The 19405-nt window shown below is 45.9% G+C and overlaps 1 protein-coding gene and 1 pseudogene across 4 annotated transcripts in view; one reads left to right on the top strand and one right to left on the bottom strand.

The window, feature by feature from the left end:
* The first annotated feature begins 269 nt into the window (after positions 1-269).
* On the top strand, positions 270-17404 carry LOC112229359 (annotated as a pseudogene).
* Positions 17405-18369: 965 nt separating this feature from the next.
* The window catches only part of LOC112229926 (exostosin-1c), a 103912-nt gene continuing 102876 nt past the window's right edge, over positions 18370-19405 (bottom strand). For all 4 annotated transcript variants that reach the window (XM_042309948.1, XM_042309950.1, XM_042309947.1 and 1 more), the window contains one exon: positions 18370-19016. In XM_042309948.1, the coding sequence (XP_042165882.1) occupies positions 18828-19016 (189 nt within the window). In that variant the 3' untranslated portion in view covers positions 18370-18827. The remainder of the gene's footprint in view (positions 19017-19405) is intronic.

Below are 19405 nucleotides of genomic sequence, written 5' to 3'. Positions count from 1 at the left end.
TATGTAACTGCATCGATTTTTCCCCCCTCATCACAACTCCTAATTTAAGTATGTCCAGTCTTCAGTCTTTTACATCTTGTTTAACTGGATGCATTCTTTTTTCACGGTCAGGAGGCTCTCCAGCCAGACCACCCCCCCTTCTCAGCGATATCTTTGACTAGGTCACACCGGTAGTCCTCCACTCTCAGACCAGATGCATAAATCGTTGTGTGTGTGTGTCCCTGTGGTGTTTTTTTTTTTAGCTAAAGACACAACACCATCTTCCTGAGGAACACACCGGTCAGGAGGCTCCCAGCCAGACCACCCTGCCCCTGTAGAAGACACCTGCTGCTGCCTGAGGAACACACAGGTCAGGAGGCTCCCAGCCAGACCCCCTGCCCCTGTAGAACACATCTGCTGCTGCCTGAGGAACACACAGGTCAGGAGGCTCCCAGCCAGACCCCCTGCCCCTGTAGAAGACACCTGCTGCTGCCTGAGGAACACACAGGTCAGGAGGCTCCCAGCCAGACCCCCCTGCCCCTGTAGAAGACACCTGCTGCTGCCTGAGGAACACACAGGTCAGGAGACTCCCAGCCAGACCACCCTGCCCCTGTAGAAGACACCTGCTGCTGCCTGAGGAACACACAGGTCAGGAGACTCCCAGCCAGATCACCCTGCCCCTGTAGAAGACACCTGCTGCTGCCTGAGGAACACACCGGTCAGGAGGCTCCCAGCCAGACCACCCTGCCCCTGTAGAAGACACCTGCTGCTGCCTGAGGAACACACAGGTCAGGAGGCTCCCAGCCAGACCACCCTGCCCCTGTAGAAGACACCTGCTGCTGCCTGAGGAACACACAGGTCAGGAGGCTCCCAGCCAGACCACCCTGCCCCTGTAGAAGACACCTGCTGCTGCCTGAGGAAAACACAGGTCAGGAGGCTCCCAGCCAGACCACCCTGCCCCTGTAGAAGACACCTGTTGCTGCCTGAGGAACACACAAGTCAGGAGGCTCCCAGCCAGACCACCCTGCCCCTGTAGAAGACACCTGTTGCTGCCTGAGGAACACACAGGTCAGTGGCTCACAGCACGACAGATTAGAATGGCATGTAGTGGAACAGCAAAACAAGTGTCTTACTTACTAAAACTATGATCGTTCTCACTCACTAAAACAAGTACGTTTTAGTAAAGAGCTTTGATTTCCAAGATCACAGTGTGTCTACTCCTCTCTTTCCGTCTCTTCTGTTTCAGAGTCTCCAGTTGAGGGGGGCTACCAACTGTACCCACCGCTGCCATCCAACCAGCTGCATTTGATCCCCCCAGCCACCTGGAGTGTGGCCAACCAATGACTTTCCCACAATTTACCTGTGGATTCAAGAGAAACTCCCCAGTCTGGCCCGGAAAAAAAGAGTTGTTGTTCCAGCACTCCGCCACCAGATGGGGCAGTCATATTAAGAACCCAGGTGGGGAGAAGGGAAGAAGGACTTGATGATGCCATTGCCAATGGTTGAAGGTAACTTGACCAAGATTGGGGTGAGAGTGGAGGATGAGCTGGAAAGAAGGAGAGGAGAGCTGAATGAGCGGTGTTGTACGTGTATTACTGGGTGATATTATTTTGAGAGTGGGACAGAGCTTGGTCAGTGTTTTTTACTCGTGCTTTTTAAAAATGTACTTTAAAAAAAATCTCAGTATTTCTGTACATTGTTTTTTGATCGTCAGTATCCTTCCCCCTTGACAACATATAGAGAACTGATCCACTGATGTTACCTGCATGATCAGAGGGCAGGCAAACTAGATTAGATTAGACCGGTCCTTATATACGTTGACTGGCAACAGGTGTTTTTAGTCTACACCCCCCCCCATTGTGGAATAGTCTCTGTACAGCAGATATTGTAGCTAATAACTCACGAGAGATGGACTTACATGCAGAACCGTTCCTCCAAAAACCAAAGAGTAGGTTAACACCATAGAGGTCTCAGTTAACCCACAGAGGTCTCAGTTAACCCCATAGAGGTCTCAGTTAACCCCATAGAGGTCCCAGTTAACCCCATAGAGGTCTCAGTTAACCCCATAGAGGTGTCAGTTAACCCCATAGAGGTGTCAGTTAACCCCATTGAGGTCTCAGTTAACCCCATAGAGGTCTCAGTTAACCCATAGAGGTCTCAGTTAACCCATAGAGGTCTCAGTTAACCCATAGAGGTCTCAGTTAACCCATAGAGGTCTCAGTTAACCCACAGAGGTCTCAGTTAACCCACAGAGGTCTCAGTTGACCCACAGTTTTACTCCTTGATGTTTAATAAACCACATTCTACCCTCAAAGGGCAATATGACCCTGTTGATAAAGACTATTTTGGGGGAGAGTTTCAGCCTGGCTTTGAACGGGTCAAAACTGAATTCATTTGAGTTATTATGACCATGTGGGATGTAATGAGCTCAGTCCTCTTGCTTAAGAGCAGGGAATAGATGTGTGTGAATAGAAAGCCAAATTGTTCATTAACAACATTTGGGTTCTAAGATGTTGAGAAAAGGGGCATTGAAGAGTCTGCCTAACCCAGACCTGTGAAAAATGTATATACTCCCACAATATCCTAACCTAACCCCAATTCAGCAGGGGTCTACAGCTGCACGTTTGGGTTCTCCGTGACTGGGAAAGGCATAGAATATCCTACATCCCTCGCATTAGACCAGAACAGTATGGATATAATAATTAATAGGAAATAACATACCTGTAAATATCCACACACTCTACTCTTGAGGAGGGCTGGATGTAGGGCATCTTCAACCTGAAAAACAAACACAATCACGCTTAGGTTCTACAACACATTTAACACAACAGTTGTTAGGCACAAAATATTTACAAAACCATTGTCTAAAATCTTTGTTCATGCAATGGCCATCTCAGTCTCTAGACTTGAACCCCATTGAAACGCAGATGAAGGATATCAAAGATCTGGAAAGATTCTGTATGGAGAAATGGTCTGAGATCCCTCCCAATGTGTTCTCCAATCTCATAAAACATTTTAGGAAAAGGCTCAGTGCCGTTATCCTCGCAAGGTGAGGTATTGAAAGGTATCGAAAATAAATATTTTTCTCTTTTTCTCTAAACACCCACGCAACACAGGTGGAAAAAGGCTACCTAAGTATGATTCTCAATCAGAGACAACTAACGACACCTGCCTCTGATTGAGAACCATACCAGGCCAAACTCAAAACACAACATAGAAAAACGAACATAGACAACCCACCCAACTCACGCCCTGACCATACTCACACCCTGACCAACTCACGCCCTGACCATACTCACGCCCTGACCAACTCACGCCCTGACCATAGTCTCCCTCCTGTCAGTCAGGAGCTGCCAGAGTCTCCCTCCTGTCAGTCAGGAGCTGCCAGAGTCTCCCTCCTGTCAGTCAGGAGCTGCCAGAGTCTCCCTCCTGTCAGTCAGGAGCTGCCAGAGCCGCCCGTCACTCCGGCGCTGCCAGAGCCGCCCGTCACTCCAGCGCTGCCAGGGCCGCCCGTCACTCCGGCGCTGCCAGAGTCGTCCTTTACTCTAGCGCTGCCAGAGTCTCCTGTCTATTTGGCGCCACTTAAGTGGGCCAAGACTATGGTGGGGTCCACGTCCCGCGCCAGAGCCGGGACGAGGAGCCGGGACGCCAACCCAGATCCTCCCCTATGGGTTTAAGTTTTGCGTCCGGAGTCCGGGGGGGGGGTACTGTCACGTCCTGTCACGTCCTTAGTTCCTTTTTTATGTCTCTGTTTTAGTTTGGTCAGGGTGTGAGTTGGGGTGGGCATTCTTTGGTCTGGTATGGTTCCCAATCAGAGGCAGCTGTCGATCATTGTCTCTGATTGAGAATCATACTTAGGTAGCCTGTTTTCCCACTATGATTTGTGGGTAGTTATTTTCTGTTTAGTGTGTTTCACCTGACAGGACTGTTTCGTTTCTTTCATTCACTTTGTTATTTTGTTTTGTGTGTTCAGTTCTAATAAATTAACATGGACACTTACCACGCTGCATATTGGTCCGATCGCTCTAAAACAAAGACATAAATAAAAGAACTAAGGTCAGAACGTGACAACAAGTGATAATATATCATTCACAAGTGATATTGTTACCCTTCAGACTATTCTTGATTTAATCTTGTCTTTACATATACTAAATAATATGAGTGAAATTTGATTTGTTTTGATTTAGAGTGGACCATTATCATGTACCTGTCTTGAAACAGGGCCAGCGGGAGAAAATACATGCCATCTGTGCACTTAAATAGTGAGTGGAGCAACGGTCTAAGCCACTGCAGTGCTTGAGGCATCACTACAGATCTGGGTTCGATCCATTGCTGTGCCGCTGCAGGCCTCAACCGGGAGACCCATGAGGCAACGCACAATTGGCCCAGCGTCTTTCGGGTAAGGGGAGGGTTTGGCCGGCCGGGATGTCCTTGTCCCATCACGCTCTAGCGACTCCTGTGGTGGGCCGGTCGCATGCACTCTGACACGGTCGCCAGGTGTACAGTGTTTTCTCCGACACATTGGTGAGGATGGCTTCCGAGTTAAGCGAGCAGTGTGTCAAGCAGCAGTGCGGCTTGGCGGGGTTGTGTTTCGGAGGACGCATGGCTCTCCTGAGCCTGTGCGGGAGTTGCAGCGATCGGACAAGACTGTAACTACCACTAGTATTATAATTGTAATCGGAGAACGCTTTTCCATTTCCATGTCAGCCATGTAGGCTATACTCCTGTTTACAAGATAAGCAATGTGCTTAATATCAGGAAAGTTGAGAAATAAATATAGTAGGCCTAGCCCATAGAAAGCTGATGAGATCCTCCTCTTTTTAATAGAGGCCTATAGAAATGTCGCTCAACATGAGCTCATGTTAAGTGTTTTATTAGATTTTCGATTACATTTGCATTGATGTCAGAGTGACTAGAAGGACAATAGAGTGCAGAGTACCAGGCAGTTAGCAAGTTTTGTAGGTTACTAATGACCAACAGCAGCATCAGAGCTTGGAGAAGCCTAATTACTGTGACTAAATGGTCACGTGGAATTTGACTGCCTTCATGACTCGTGACTGCGAGTGTGGAGGTGATATGGTCACCGCAACAACCTTAAGCACTAGTCATGACTAATCGATATGTCACTGTGTAATTTTAGCCATGAATTTGCCACAAGCCACAGCATCCCGATACATTTTCTAGATTACGCTGTATGCGGCGGACAAGGCTCCCTTGCTAGTACAGTATGGCTGGGTCAACAACATTATTAGAACGGCCTTCATCGTCTCCCAATGTATTTACAGCTATCGTACACACAGAAGGAAGGAAGAGACTCAATTGTAAACAATCAGCTTGTGAAATTGCTCAGTGTGAAGGCTATTATCAGGACACGTTGTGCAGTGTGCTTTGAATTTGAAGGGGAGATCTCACTGCTTAGTGTGAGATGCTGCCACCATTTCATATTGGTGAAATTGTACTTATCTTTCTCTCCACGTCCCCCCTTTTTTTTGTTTTTGTTTATTCATTCGAACATTTAAAAAAAAACAAGGTCACATAAAACTTGAAAAAGCCATACATGCACATGAATAAAATCATCGAGGATAACACACAATAACGTCTGGAACTTATTTCCATTGTGGTCCTCTTGAGACAAGATGGCTAGACAAGATCCAACACAGTATGGCAGTGAAATAATAACACAAAAACAGAGAAGAAGAACATCTATATCGTCATTCCAGTTACATCATAGGGGTTATTCATATGGGCACAGAAGACATCAAACATATTTTTACTTTATTTTTTAAAACTGCCCAGAGAAGACGTTGTTTTTATAGGCAACTCATTCCATTTTGAGGCTCCAGTATACAAGAAAGTACCTTTCCCAGCATTACTCCTGAACCTGTATAAGCACACATCAGCAACACCTGATCTGGTGCTGTGACTGTGTGCATCCCTAACACGAGGAAAGTAATCACTTAGATATCTGGGTGCAGGACCATAAATACTCCTGTAAACCAAACCTAGTCTATTCTGTGACACCCTAGCCTCAACAGGCAGCCACTTTTGTTCCTGAAAGCAGTTTCTGCCTATGTGAGTATGTGGACTCACCTTCAACACTACCCTGATCAGCTTATTCTGGGCTATCTGGAGCTTCCCCTTCATAAGTTTAGATAAGTCCCCAAACCAGGAAGTACTAGCATAGTCAAAATGGCATTGAATGAGGGCAGTAGCTAGAACTTTCATGGAGTCCTTATCAAGCAGCTTGGACTTTCTAGCCAAAAACGTAGTCCTGGCATTAACCTTCTCTAGCACTTTATTGGCCATACTCACACCTCCCAAGCTTCCATCAAGGTTACACCCCAAGTAGCTAACAGAGGTTTTAGTAGTCAGCACCTCACCCCCTAACTCCACTCTGATTTCAGACGACCTACACAATTTAGGTCTGGATCCCAAAATAATTGCTTCACTTTTCCCTAAGTGCAGAGACAGCTTATTATCTCCAAGCCATTTGCTAATATTAGTAAGCTCAGTGCTAAGTAGGCTCTCCAACATAGTTTTACTTTTGTGAGACACCAGAAGTGTGGAGTCATCCGCATAAAGAAAAAGATGGCAAGAACAAGCATTCTTCATATCATTAATGTACAATAAAAACAGCAGAGGCCCAAGCACGCTTCCCTGTGGTACGCCACAACTCATTGGTTTTGCCTGAGACAATGAACCATTAACCTCTACTACTTGCTTCCTTCCTGATAAATAGGACTTTACCCAGCCTAGAGGGATACTGCTTAACCCCAGTGCCTCCAGTTCGGAGATTAGGAGACAGTGGTTAATAACTGTATTAAAGGCCTTCTGTAGGTCAAGCAGTACCATTCCACCCATATTTCCCTCATCAATCTCTTTCCTGATGAAGTCAGTCAAGTAAAGTAGACATGAATCAGTGAATATGTTTTTCTAAAAACCCGACTGAAAATCATACGTTAGACCCTGTTTGTTAACATATTCATACATTTGCTCATGTACAACTCTCTCCAGGATATTTGATGTTACACAGAGGATAGATACAGGCCTATAATTCCCAGGGTCAGACTTTATCCCCTTCTTATACAGAGGTATAACTTTAGCTTGTTTAATGTCCCTGGGAAAGGTGCCTTGTTCAAGAGAGAGATTAATGATATGCCTAATACAAGGGCCAATTTTAGCTCAGCAGAATCTATAAGAAACCTTGCAGGAATATTATCCAGGCCTGTGGCTTGGGAGCATTTAAGCTCTGCCAGCATACTGACTATTTTGGCTGTTGCTACCTTTGAAAAAGAGTTTGGCTGAACCCCTAACTCTACAGAATAGTTCTTGACTTGGTTGCTTCCATACAAACCAGAACTGGTGGGCAGCTTGCTAACCAGCTTGCTAGCAACAGAAGTTAAAAAAAGAGTTGTATTCATTGGCAACCTCTGCTTTTTCATATACCATCTCCCCCTTGATGTTCAGTCCAATACTGTTTGGTTTGTTTTTGGTAGTACTACTACAGCCTAGTTCCTTAAATGATTTCCAAAGCTTTTTAGGGTCATTTCTGTTCTCAATTATTTTCTCAGCAAAGTAACCCCTCTTAGCTTCCATCCTGCTCTGTGATTCATTTATGTGATGTTTATATAGGACAAAATCATGCTGCTCTTGAGAGTTCTTAAATTTTTGAAAGGCCTTATTCCGTGCTTGGATAGATTCTAGAATCTCATGATTAAACCAAGGGCTAGATCTCTGCTTTACCCTGACCCGTCTAATGTGAGCCATCGTATTCACCACATTAAGGAATCTACATTTAAAGACTTCCCAGGCACTGTCTACCCATACACTATCTAGCACAGGTGGCCACTCAATTGTACCCACTTCCTCCCTAAAATTTTCAACACAGTATTTTTTGATTCCAAATACTATTACTCTACTCTGCGATATTTTAGATTTATCAGACACCAATATTAAGTCAATCGTACTTTGCACTCTTTCACATATCCTGGTGGAATCTTTTATCATTTGGGTCAGAGCAAGTGATCTACAAAAGTGCATAAATACATTGTGGGTTGGGCCTCCTCTCCATGCACATCCTCTCTCCTTGGCTCTTGAACTAGAGAAAGAGAGATCAATATTATTATTTATTTATTTAACCTTTCTTTAACTAGGCAAGTCAGTTAAAAATAAATAATTATTTTACAATGACGGCCTACCTCGGCCAAACCCTCCCCTAATAACCTGGACTACGCTGGGCCAATTGTGTGCTGCCCTATGGGACTCCCGATCAGGGCCGGTTGTGATACAGCCTGGGATCGAACCAGGGTCTGTAGTGACGCCTCTAGCACTGAGATGCAGTGCCTTAGACCCCTCCGGCACATAATCAGATACATCATGAAACATTTACAAATAAACATTTCAGGTTTCAATGCAGTTATTAATGCTAACACACACTGACGAATCAGTCTTAACCTACGATGACGTTGCAAGTGCAGATATTGTCCTCCCCTTAAAGACCAAGGTAACTGATGACCTGCCCTGCGGGTACTAAGTGGTCATCATCCAACCCTGCCTATAATAAGTAGGCCTAGTCGACTTACCTTACCTGCTCTTAAACTTGGAGCTATGTTGTAGAGTAAATAAATAGCATGCTGCGACATCACATTAGACACTGTTTAACCATGTGGAGCTGTAGGGTAAGCAGCGGGGTCAAGCCCAACACTTACAAACCCTCCACTGCATGCCCTGTGGCTCTCCAGGAACAGGGTTGGTAACCAATGCCCTTACATGCCATGACAGGTCAGGAAAGCCTGATCCCTACTAACCCTAGTATAGTCAGGCCTATTATACCTAATAGCGCAGATAGAGTCTGTTGTTATTGTGGGGTTGGCCATTAGACCACATAAATGCAGTGTTGATCTGGGCCTGGTCAATTGGCACTATTCTCTGAAACCCAAATAAACCATAGCCCTTAGACACTTGTTGTGTAGATCTAGAAGTATTGGATAGGTGTAAGGTCTAACTCAAAGAATATCAGAATATCGATTTTACAACAGTCGCTAATTAATCAGTTTCCTCTAAAGTCTCATTCTGAATGTTGCATAATCCGGGAATCTGCACGGACCCGGGTCTCACCAATGAGTTCGTACCACACCAATCTTAGTTGATTATTTATTTACTAGAAAGCTAAAATGATGATAAAAAGATATACATACACAAAACACAGTCTATGATATTGATTAGAACTTAGTATAACGGGCCAACACACTATGGCGCGTGTCACCCAAAATGGGGATTTAAAAGGGAGAGAAAAAGAGAAAGTACACGAGATAAATACACAGTACATTTGGGTGCATTTGTCAGCTATGCTTATTTTAACCCTAGCCTTGCCCCAAACTGCCGCTCTTATGGGTCAGAATATAATGATGTAATTACGTGTGGGAGGTCTCCGCGTGGGAAGCTCCGCTTGGGTCGTTTAGGCTTCTCAATGACGCACTTCTCCGGCGCACCTCTCTGGTCGTCCTCACGATGTCAGTGTACTTTTGGCTTAGTGGTCTGTTTCCTCGCCCTTGCTCTGGAAGGGGTCTTCTGAGGACAGACAGCTCTGTAGCTCAGTGCTCACAGCTTAGGAATGAAACAGTATAGATACCACGATTCAATGGAGAGTGGAGGCTAGATGGTCCGGCTTCCGTAGCTTGGATAGAAAAAAGATTTTTGTTTTCAACCTTGTGTTGCGTTTTGGGTACGTTGACATTTTAGACCTTGGCTGCAGCTTGGGTCACTTAGTCTGATATGTTAATTCTTAACTCACAGGTCTTATACCCTCGGGTCAGAAGTGGGTGTAACTGCCTTTAGGGCAATTCTCTGTGTAACGGCTGTCTTAGGAAGGATCGGAGGACCAATGCGCAGCGTGTTACGTGTTCATGCTCTTTATTAAAACAATCGAACACTGAAACAAAACAATAAACGACACATGAAATAATCAAACCGAAACAGTTCCGTGTGGAACACACAGACACAGAAAATAAAAACCCACGAAACACAAGTGGGAAAGGCTACCTAAGTATGATTCTCAATCAGAGACAACTAACGACACCTACCTCTGATTGAGAACCATACCAGGCCAAACGCAAACACAACATAGAAAACTGAACATAGACCACCCACCCAACTCATGCCCTGACCATACAAAAACAGGGCTGGCGTGACAGGCGACTCTGACAGCTCAGGACAGACGGGCGACTCTGGCAGCTCAGGACAGATGGGCGACTGACTCTGGCAGCTCAGGACAGATGGGCGACTGACTCTGGCAGCTCAGGACAGACGGGCGACTGACTCTGGCAGCTCAGGACAGACGGGCGACTGACTCTGGCAGCTCAGGGCAGACGGGCGACTGACTCTGGCAGCTCAGGACAGACGGGCGACTGACTCTGGCAGCTCAGGACAGACGGGTGACTCTGGCAGCTCAGGACAGACGGGCGACTCTGGCAGCTCAGGACAGACGGGCGACTCTGGCAGCTCAGGACAGACGGGCGACTCTGGCAGCTCAAGACAGACGGGCGACTCTGGCAGCTCAGGACAGACAGGAGACTCTGGCAGCTCAGGATAGACGGAGACTCTGGCAGCTCAGGACAGACGGGAGACTCTGGCAGCGCTGGGCATGAGGAAGACACTGGCAGCACTGGACAGGCGGGAGCACCTATAGGGAGGAGACGGAGAGACAGCCTGGTGCGGGGGGCTGCCACCGGAGGGCTGGTGCATGGAGGCGGCACCGGATAGACCGGACCGTGGAAGCGCACTGCAGGTCTCGAGCACCGAGCCTGCCCAACCCTACCTGGCTGAATGCTCCCCGTAGCCAGGCCAGTGTGGCGAGGTGGAATAGTCCGCACTGGGCTGTGCTGGCGAACCGGGGACACCATGCGTAAGGCTGGTGCCATGTCCCCGGCCCGAGGAGACTGAGTCGGCTTCATGGCACCTGGCTCGATGCCCACTCTAGCCCGGCCGATACGAGGCTCTGCTATGTACCGCACCGGGCTATGACTGTGCGCCTCACGGCATAACACGGTGCCTCTCTCCACGGTAAGCACGGGGAGTTGGCGCAGGTCTCCTACCTGACTTCGCCACGTCATTTTTGGGGCTGCCTCCTCATACCACCGCCTCTCGGATTACGCTGCCTCCAGCTCAGCCTTGGGGCGGCGATATTCTCCAGCCTGTGCCCAGGGTCCCTTACCGTTCAGAATCTCCTCCCATGTCCAGGAGTCCTGATTGATTTGGACATTTTCCACACAACGTACAATATATAAACATCAAACATATCCTAGGAAAGCTCTTACAGTTACAATGTTTTCGTAATAACGTCATCTATTAACTTTTAATAACAAAACAAAAATGACATACATTTCCATATTCCGTCTATCGTCATGACCACCATTGTGGCTGACGGAAACCATTGTTCCAAAGTCCCTTTATTTCATGTTTAATGTTCTAAGGTTGGTTCTCCATAGTAACAGGACAAAGGAATGTTGTCTGTGGCCTAAGATTTACCATGGGTGTGAGGGGTCATAAAACCACCACATCTTCAGACCCCTAGATCTCTCCTCCTCTGTTGGGGTGAGAGATAATCTGTAGGGATATGTTCTCCTGTAACCTGACCTGACCAGGACAGTCATGACACAAGTGTCTTATATCGGTTAAAAGCTTAAATTCTTGTTAATCTATCTGCACTGTCCGATTTACAGTAGACTTTACAGCTAAAGCATGCCATGCAATTGTTTGAGGACGGCGCCCCATATCAAAATATTTTTCCACAGGCACTGTTTTCATAAATTCACAAATAGCGATTAAATATTCACTTACTTTTTGAAAATGTTCCTCTGATTTGTCATCCAAAGGGTCCCAGAAATACCATGTAGTGTCGTTTTGTTAGATAAAATCCTTCTTTGTACCCCAAAAAGTCTGTTTAGTTGGCACCATTGATTTGAGTAATCCACTCGTTCCACATGCAAAGATAAGAATACAAAAATGTACCCCTAAACTTTGTTTCAACAAGTCAAAATATGTTTCTATTTAATCCTCAGATACCCTAAAATGTAATTAAACTATCATGTTTAACACGGAAAGAAGTATGTTCAATAGGAAAATGATATTAGCAGGTGTGTATCCTCTTCTGTGTCCCTGTAGTAAAACTCATATTTCTTACTCGTTTTGGAAGAAACAAGCCTGAAACCTTGAACAAAGATTACTGATGCCCAGCGGAAGCCATAGGAATTGCATACTGGGAGCTAGATTGAATTATTTCCCTATATGTTCCAATGGAAGAGCATGGTCTGTCACGACTTCTGCCGAAGTCGTTGCCTCTCCTTGTTCGGGCGGTGCTCGGCGTTCGACGTCACCGGTCTTCTAGCCATCATTGATCCTTTTTTTCATTTTCCATTGGTTTTGTCTTGTCTTCCCACACACCTGTTGTCAATCCCATTCATTACCTGTTGTGTATTTAACCCTCTGTTTCCCCTCATGTCTTTGTCAGAGATTGTTATTGTCAGTGTAGTGTGATTGTTTGTATAGGTGCGCGTCGGGTCCTCGTACCCATGTTTTGTGTTTATGTACATAGAGTGTTGTGGAGCATACTCCGTGGACTTTATTAAAAGTCTCCATTTTACACTCCATTTGACTCTCCTGCGCCTGACTTCCCTGCCACCTATTACACCTATGCATGACATGGTCTCTCAAAAAAAATATCTGGTTGGTTTTTCTTCGGATTTTCTCCTAACATATCTATTGTGTTATAGTCCCCTACATTATTTTAACATTTCTACAAAACTTCAGAGTGTTTTCTTTCCAATGTTACCAATTATATGCATATCCTGGCATCAGGGCCTGAGCAACATGCAGTTTACTTTGGGCATGTCAGTTAGGCGGAAATTGAGTAAAATAGAATATAGCCTTTGTTATTTTACTATACCGAACAAAAATATAAATGGAACATGCAACATTTTCAACGATTTTACTGAGTTACAGTTCATATAAGGAAATTAGTCAATTGGAAAAAAAAGTATTCTGCTCTAATCTATGGATTTCACATGACTGGGCAGAGGAACAGCCATGGGTGGGCCTGGGAGGGCATAGTCTCACCTAGCTGGGAGCCAGGCCCAGCCAATCAGAATGAGTTTATCCCCACAAAAGGGACTTTATTACAGACAGAAATAATCCTCAGTGGAGGTCCTGGGCTGGCGCGTGGTCTGCGGTTGTGAGGCTAGTTGGACGTACTGCCAAATTCTCTAAAAAGACATTGGAGGTGGTTTATGGTAGAAAAATGAACATTCAGTTCTCTGGCAACAGCTCTGGTGGACATTCCTGCAGTCAGCATGCCAATTGCATGCTCCCTCAACATCTGTAGAATTGTGTTGTGTGACAAAACTGCTCATGGCCTTTTGTTGTCCCCAGGAGAAGGTGCACCTGTGTAATGATCATGCTGTTTAATCAGCTTCTTGATATGCCACACCTTTCAGGTGGATGGATTATCTTGGCAAAGGAGAAATGCTCACAAACAGGGAAGTAAACAAATTTGTGCACCAAATTTGTGAGAAATACGTTTTTTTGTGCATATGGAACATTTCTGGGATATTTTATTTCAGCTCATGAAACATGTTCCCAACACTTAACATGTTGCATTTTATACATTTGTTCAGTATAGTATCTTTGGTCCCTATTTGTGCCATAAAAACACATTTCAAACAACAGTTTTTTCAACATAATTATATAAAAACATTACAGAGTTATGTCAACATATATGTTTATTATTGTTGTGAAAGAATAAAAACAAATCTTCAAATTGACAAGATAAATGCCTTATTTCACAAATACGTTACAACGTGTGTTTTCATCTACGACTCAGGTACGCGATACGCAATGAAAACTCTGTGTCATTTTTGAAGGGCCCTTGTATTCTCTCTGAAGAGCTGTGTGTGTTTCCTGGTATGCCATTACAGTCATCCAGGCTTGTAAAACGCCTTGGAAGACAGATGGTGCTTCAGGTCCCACTGGCTCTTCTCCGTCACTCCTTGGACCCTGTTGTCAGTTGTTAAAGTTAACCTTCCACGGCGTTGCATTATTCTCCAGAGAACACATACAGCCCAGAGAGGATTATCTCTTTTCTGCCATGGCAATAATTTAACACATTGGCCACTATGTGTTCAACATCCACTTAAGTAGATGAGAAGTTTAATAGATAGTTTGGTAACCACAGCAACTACTGAAGCTAACAGGCTTGCTAGTTTAGCTAACCAAACCATCAGTCCTAGCTTGCTATTATAAAAATCGTATTCAACAATACCAATTCTGTTTTCAATTTGACTTTTGCTTTCAATAGCAGCTGATACAACACATGTAAAAATGAACTAGCCATTGAATTCTATCTCGCAAATATACCGTGTGTTATAGTGAAATAATGCAGGCTCTAGAATGCCCTTCAAGCCAATCAAAAAGGATTATTCAACAATGCCATGCTATAATAAAGCAATAAGGCTCAATGAGGTGTGGCATCTGACACAACACGGAGTGCCTGGACACAGCCTTTAGCCTCGGTATATTGGCCATATATCACAAATCCTGTGGCGCCTTATTGCTATTATAAACTGGTTACCAATGTAACTAGAGGAATAAATATACATGTTTTGTCATCCCCGTGGTACAGTATATTGTCTGATATACCACAGCTGTCAGCCAATCAGCTTTCAGGGCTCGAAACACCCAGTTTATAATATAGAATAACCATATAGAATTACACACCTGTGTGTAAACAAAAGAACGCCACAAACATGTCACTGAAAAAAGACTGTCGGCTGCAACTGTTAAAATCAGTTAAAATGGTAAGTCTATATTTTACATTTGTGAGATTATTTTAATGTGATATGAAAGTAGAAGTATTTATGTTTCTAGAACTGTACCGCAATTGAGAATCGATTCGTGTTTAGATGGACTATTTGGCTGTTTTGGCTTCCACAGCCAATAAAACAGAACATGTCCTTGGACTATAAGGAGTAACGTTAGGCTCCATTAGTCCATTATTGGGCTCTGTTGTTATTATTTACATTTTAGTCATTTAGACACTCTTATCCTTATACAGTAGTGAGTGCATACAGATTTATACTTTTTCGTACTGGTCCCCCGTGGGAATCGAACCCACAACCCTGGTGTTGCAGGCACCATTCTCTACCAACTGAGCCGCACGAGTAAACGTCTCCCCAAATATCTTTAGCTTGGTTTAACAAATCTTTGGTTAGTTAAGTAAGCAGTACTACTTTGATTTTCAGGTTTGCTAAAAGCTTCTTGTGCGAGTCCTCCAGAGTGGCGCAGCAGTCTAATACTACTAGAGGCATCACTACATACCCGGGTTTGATCCCGGGCTGTATCACAACCTGCCGTGATTAGGAGTCCCGTAGGCTTGCGCACCATTGCCCCGGTTAGGGGAGGGTTTGGCCCGGGGGGGGCTTCAACTAGGCTCATCACGTCTTAGCAACTCTTTGTGGTGGGCCGGGCGCCTGCTGGCTGACTTCGGTTGTCAGGTGAACAGTGTTTCCTCCGAGACATTGGTGCGGCTGGCTTCCGGGTTAAGCGGGCGGGTGTTAAGAAGCGTGGTTTGGCGGGTCATGTTTCGGAGGACGCATTATTCGACCTTTGCCTCCCGAGCCCATTGGGGAGTTGCAGCGATGAGACAATATCGAAAAAGGGGGTAAAATACACCAAAAAAAGAGTGATTGCTTACCTGTGCCACACCCCCTCTTGCCCTTTGACCTCCCCTTTTCTCTCCCTAGATCCAATATAGCTACACCCTTACTTCACAAGGGGCTTGGTCTGGCTGGGATGCTCCCCCAGCAGCAGCAGTACCACCTGCCCCTAGGCGCCGGCTCAGGCCCCATCCAGCTCCCTATGCCCCCTCAGGGAGCCCTGAGAGAGATCTCCCGTGTTACTCTGTCGCATCAGCCAGGAGACTGTCCAGGACGTCATCACACTCACTATGGAGATCTTCCAGATCACAAGAGCCACACAGGTAATATAATAGCGTGTTCACCAAAGGATGGACACATTAATTATGTACATGATGCTTTCATATCATCTGTATTAATCCTTGTCTCATTTAAATGTTTGCTGTTAAGTTGACCACCATATCTGTCTTGAGTGGGGGGGTTCATTAAAGAATGATGTACTGAGTTGTGCTGTCTGTCGGTCTCATCAAGCGTTTCCCCATAGAGATTCAATATACAGTAATACTGTTTATACAATATAGTATTTAGCCTCATTCTGTGGTTGTCCCCCCTGTCTGTCAGCTGCCTAACGGGGTGACCCAGAGCCAGGCTGTGTATCAGGACCGCTTCGGGAAACTCCAGGAGCACCTCCATCTGCTGGCCCTGCTCCTCCGCAAGCTCCGCCTCCTCTATGAGCGCAGTGTGGAGATGACCTCTCACCCTGCAGGAAGAACTCCCAAGAGGTAGGGCTCAATTAAATTTCTGTCTATGTACAGCATCCCTCCATTACCCTTTCACTCCATTGACCCTGTCCAAGCTGTACTGGGCTGGCTTGGTTATGCATTCACCATAGTTGCTGGAACCATGCTGGAATGGATCATGTCAAAATAAAATATCCTAGCCAGTACAGTACGATTCGGGTCAGCCCTCTAGTGTGAATCAAGCACACGTTTGTCTTTCTGTCTATACACAAGCTCTATCTGTTTTTCTGTCTATATCAACCTTTGACAATATTACTTGTCGTGCAGTTGTTTTGACGTGTGTCAGTGACGTGAGGAACTTTAGTGTATAACGCGTCTTCTTTCCAGCTGGTGCCATATGTAGGAGAGGAGATGGAGCCCTGCGAGAGTGGAGCCCTGCAGTCCAGCTGTAAACCCGGAGAGACAAGAAGTGCTGGAGGTTTGTGACAGGTCCACTCCCCCTCTATGTCACTGATTTCAATATTGTTTGTGGAATGAAAACCAACAGCTAGTACATTTCATTGATTCTAATTGGGTTCTGTGTGTCATGGTCCCACCCACAGAAGGTAAGGCAGAAGAACTAGGAGATTAAGATTCTGGACCAGATGAGGAACTTGCTATGGGACGTCAATGCCTTGCTGACACTCAGGAAATAACATCACAGATGACCTCAACCCCTCCCGCCAACCCTCTCTCACTGCACTTCACAATGCCCTCCCACTAGGGGCCAGGAGTTTTTCCTGACCCAGAAAACTCTAGGCCCTAGTACTTCCAACCATTGTTGTTCTGGTGTGAGATAGATCACCCAAAACTTCTACCTTTACAGTGTGGTGCTTTCAGAGACATTGAATGAACTGAGATAACTTTTTTTAGTTTTTGTTGAATTTGTACCCCTTTTTCTCCCTAATTTCGCGGTATCCAATTGTTAGTAGCTACCATCTTGTCTCATCACTACAACTCCCGTACGGGCTCGGGAGAGACGAAGGTTGAAAGTCATGCGTCCTCCGATACACAACCCAACCAAGCCGCACTGCTTCTTAACACAGTGCGCATCCAACCCGGAAGCCAGCCGCACCAATGTGTCGGAGGAAACACCGTGCACCTGGCAACCTTGGTTAGCGTGCACTGCACCCGGCCCACCACAGGAGTCGCTGGTGCGCGATGAGACAAGGATATCCCTACCGGCCAAACCCTCCCTAACCCGGACGACGCTAGGCCAATTGTGCGTCGCTTCACGGACCTCCCGGTCGCGGCCGGTTACAACAGAGCCTGGGCGCGAACCCAGAGACTCTGGTGGCACAGCTGGCGCTGCAGTACAGCGCCCTTAACCACTGCGCCACCCGGGAGGCCAAACTGAGTTAACTTATCTAAAATATTTTTAACTACATATGTTTTCCTCAGCCTTTTTTGGGGGTGATAATCACTGACTCAGGACCAGCTAAATAAACTTGAATTCAGTGTTATGAAGTCCACTCAGTGCACAAGAGGCTGCTCTAGTGTCAGTGCTTAACATCTGCCCTTATTCTTCGTGTTCCAACACTAGTGAGTGTCACCTGTGACCTGAGTTGAAGACAATGGGATCTCATCGTAAATTAGCCCATGGCAGCTATTTATCTTAGGTGTGCGTGTCTTAGCATCATTAATGCGATTCGCTTCCTGAGTGCTGGGCAACACACCTGTTTACCTTCAGGGTTGAGAACCTTGCATGCCGACTGCTGAGGAGTCCATTTTTGCACACTGCGCAGGATCTCGAAAGAAATCACAAGCAATAGGTGAGACTTTTTCCGCAAAATAAACACATTGTAAAAACACTGATTTTGTGAGAAATGTTTGCTTTGCCTTTGATACCTTGGAGGGTCGGGTGAATGCGGTCGAAGTAATGCTTTGTGACGTGAAAAGGTCTACATGCGAGTTGACTACCACCATTTGCACTTGGGAAATGTTTTTATTGGTCTTACAGTTACGTGATGCGAAATGAATCAATTGCTTTACGACTGTCCCAACTCCCAGATGTACTGTAGAAATACACCGGCTGCAGTGCACTGCACCAGCAACTGTCCGTTTGGCGCCTTCCTTCGACATGAAACACTGTTCCCCTCCATTCAGACTACAATGGGAGTGGTTGACATCTTCAACAAGTGTTCATTCACCCGTCCATTACCAACGGAGAACCAGTCACAAGAGACATTAGGCCTCCTCCATATTTTCCTCCTCAAATAGCGCGTTGTCTCAGACCCCTGGAGGCGGAGTCTAGCTCTTCGCTTTAGGTCCCCTTTCTCCCGCTTTCATCATCAGATCAGTCCACCCGGGTCTGTCTGTCTGTCTACATTTAACCGCCAGACCAGGCCTCCACACTGTATTCCTCTATCCGTCTGTTGGTCCGTCAAGCACGTTCCAGGTCCTTGTACTTCTTTCGCAGGACAGACACCTGGTCCTTGAAGAGCAGGGGGTCCAGGCGGAACTGGGAGTGGACCAGGGGCATGTATCCGAACCAGCTGGCGAAGCTGTTCACACACTCCTGCCTCTGGGCAAAGTGCTCCGGGTTGGCCCACGGAGCACTCATCTTCGTACCCTAGGAGGAGATAGGAAAAGAGGACATGGAGGAGAGAGAGAGAGAGAGAGAAAGAGGGCGAGTTTGAAACCAAGGTCGTCGTCGCACGCAAAGTGTCACATCATATCAATGTACAGACGTGATGAACAAATGGAATTATGGTTCTGTATACCGTGGGAATGTTTTCCCGTAGATAATTACTGGCGACGTCATAACTCAATCTCATCTATAGGCTGATAAAGATATGTGGCTGATACGTATATTGCCGGTCAGAAAACTAGGGAACTGTTACAATTACCATGGCTAGTGGATCTCACATCGGACACATAGGGTTGTTCAGTCTGATAGAGTAGGAAGGAATAACAGTCTGACAGTCTGATAGAGTAGGAAGGAATAACAGTCTGACAGTC

This window comes from Oncorhynchus tshawytscha, linkage group LG31 (genome assembly GCF_018296145.1).
Source record: "Oncorhynchus tshawytscha isolate Ot180627B linkage group LG31, Otsh_v2.0, whole genome shotgun sequence".
Lineage (NCBI taxonomy): Eukaryota > Metazoa > Chordata > Actinopteri > Salmoniformes > Salmonidae > Oncorhynchus > Oncorhynchus tshawytscha.
The sequence above is the reverse complement of the archived record's forward strand: the minus strand, read 5'-3'. Positions and strand labels throughout refer to the sequence as shown.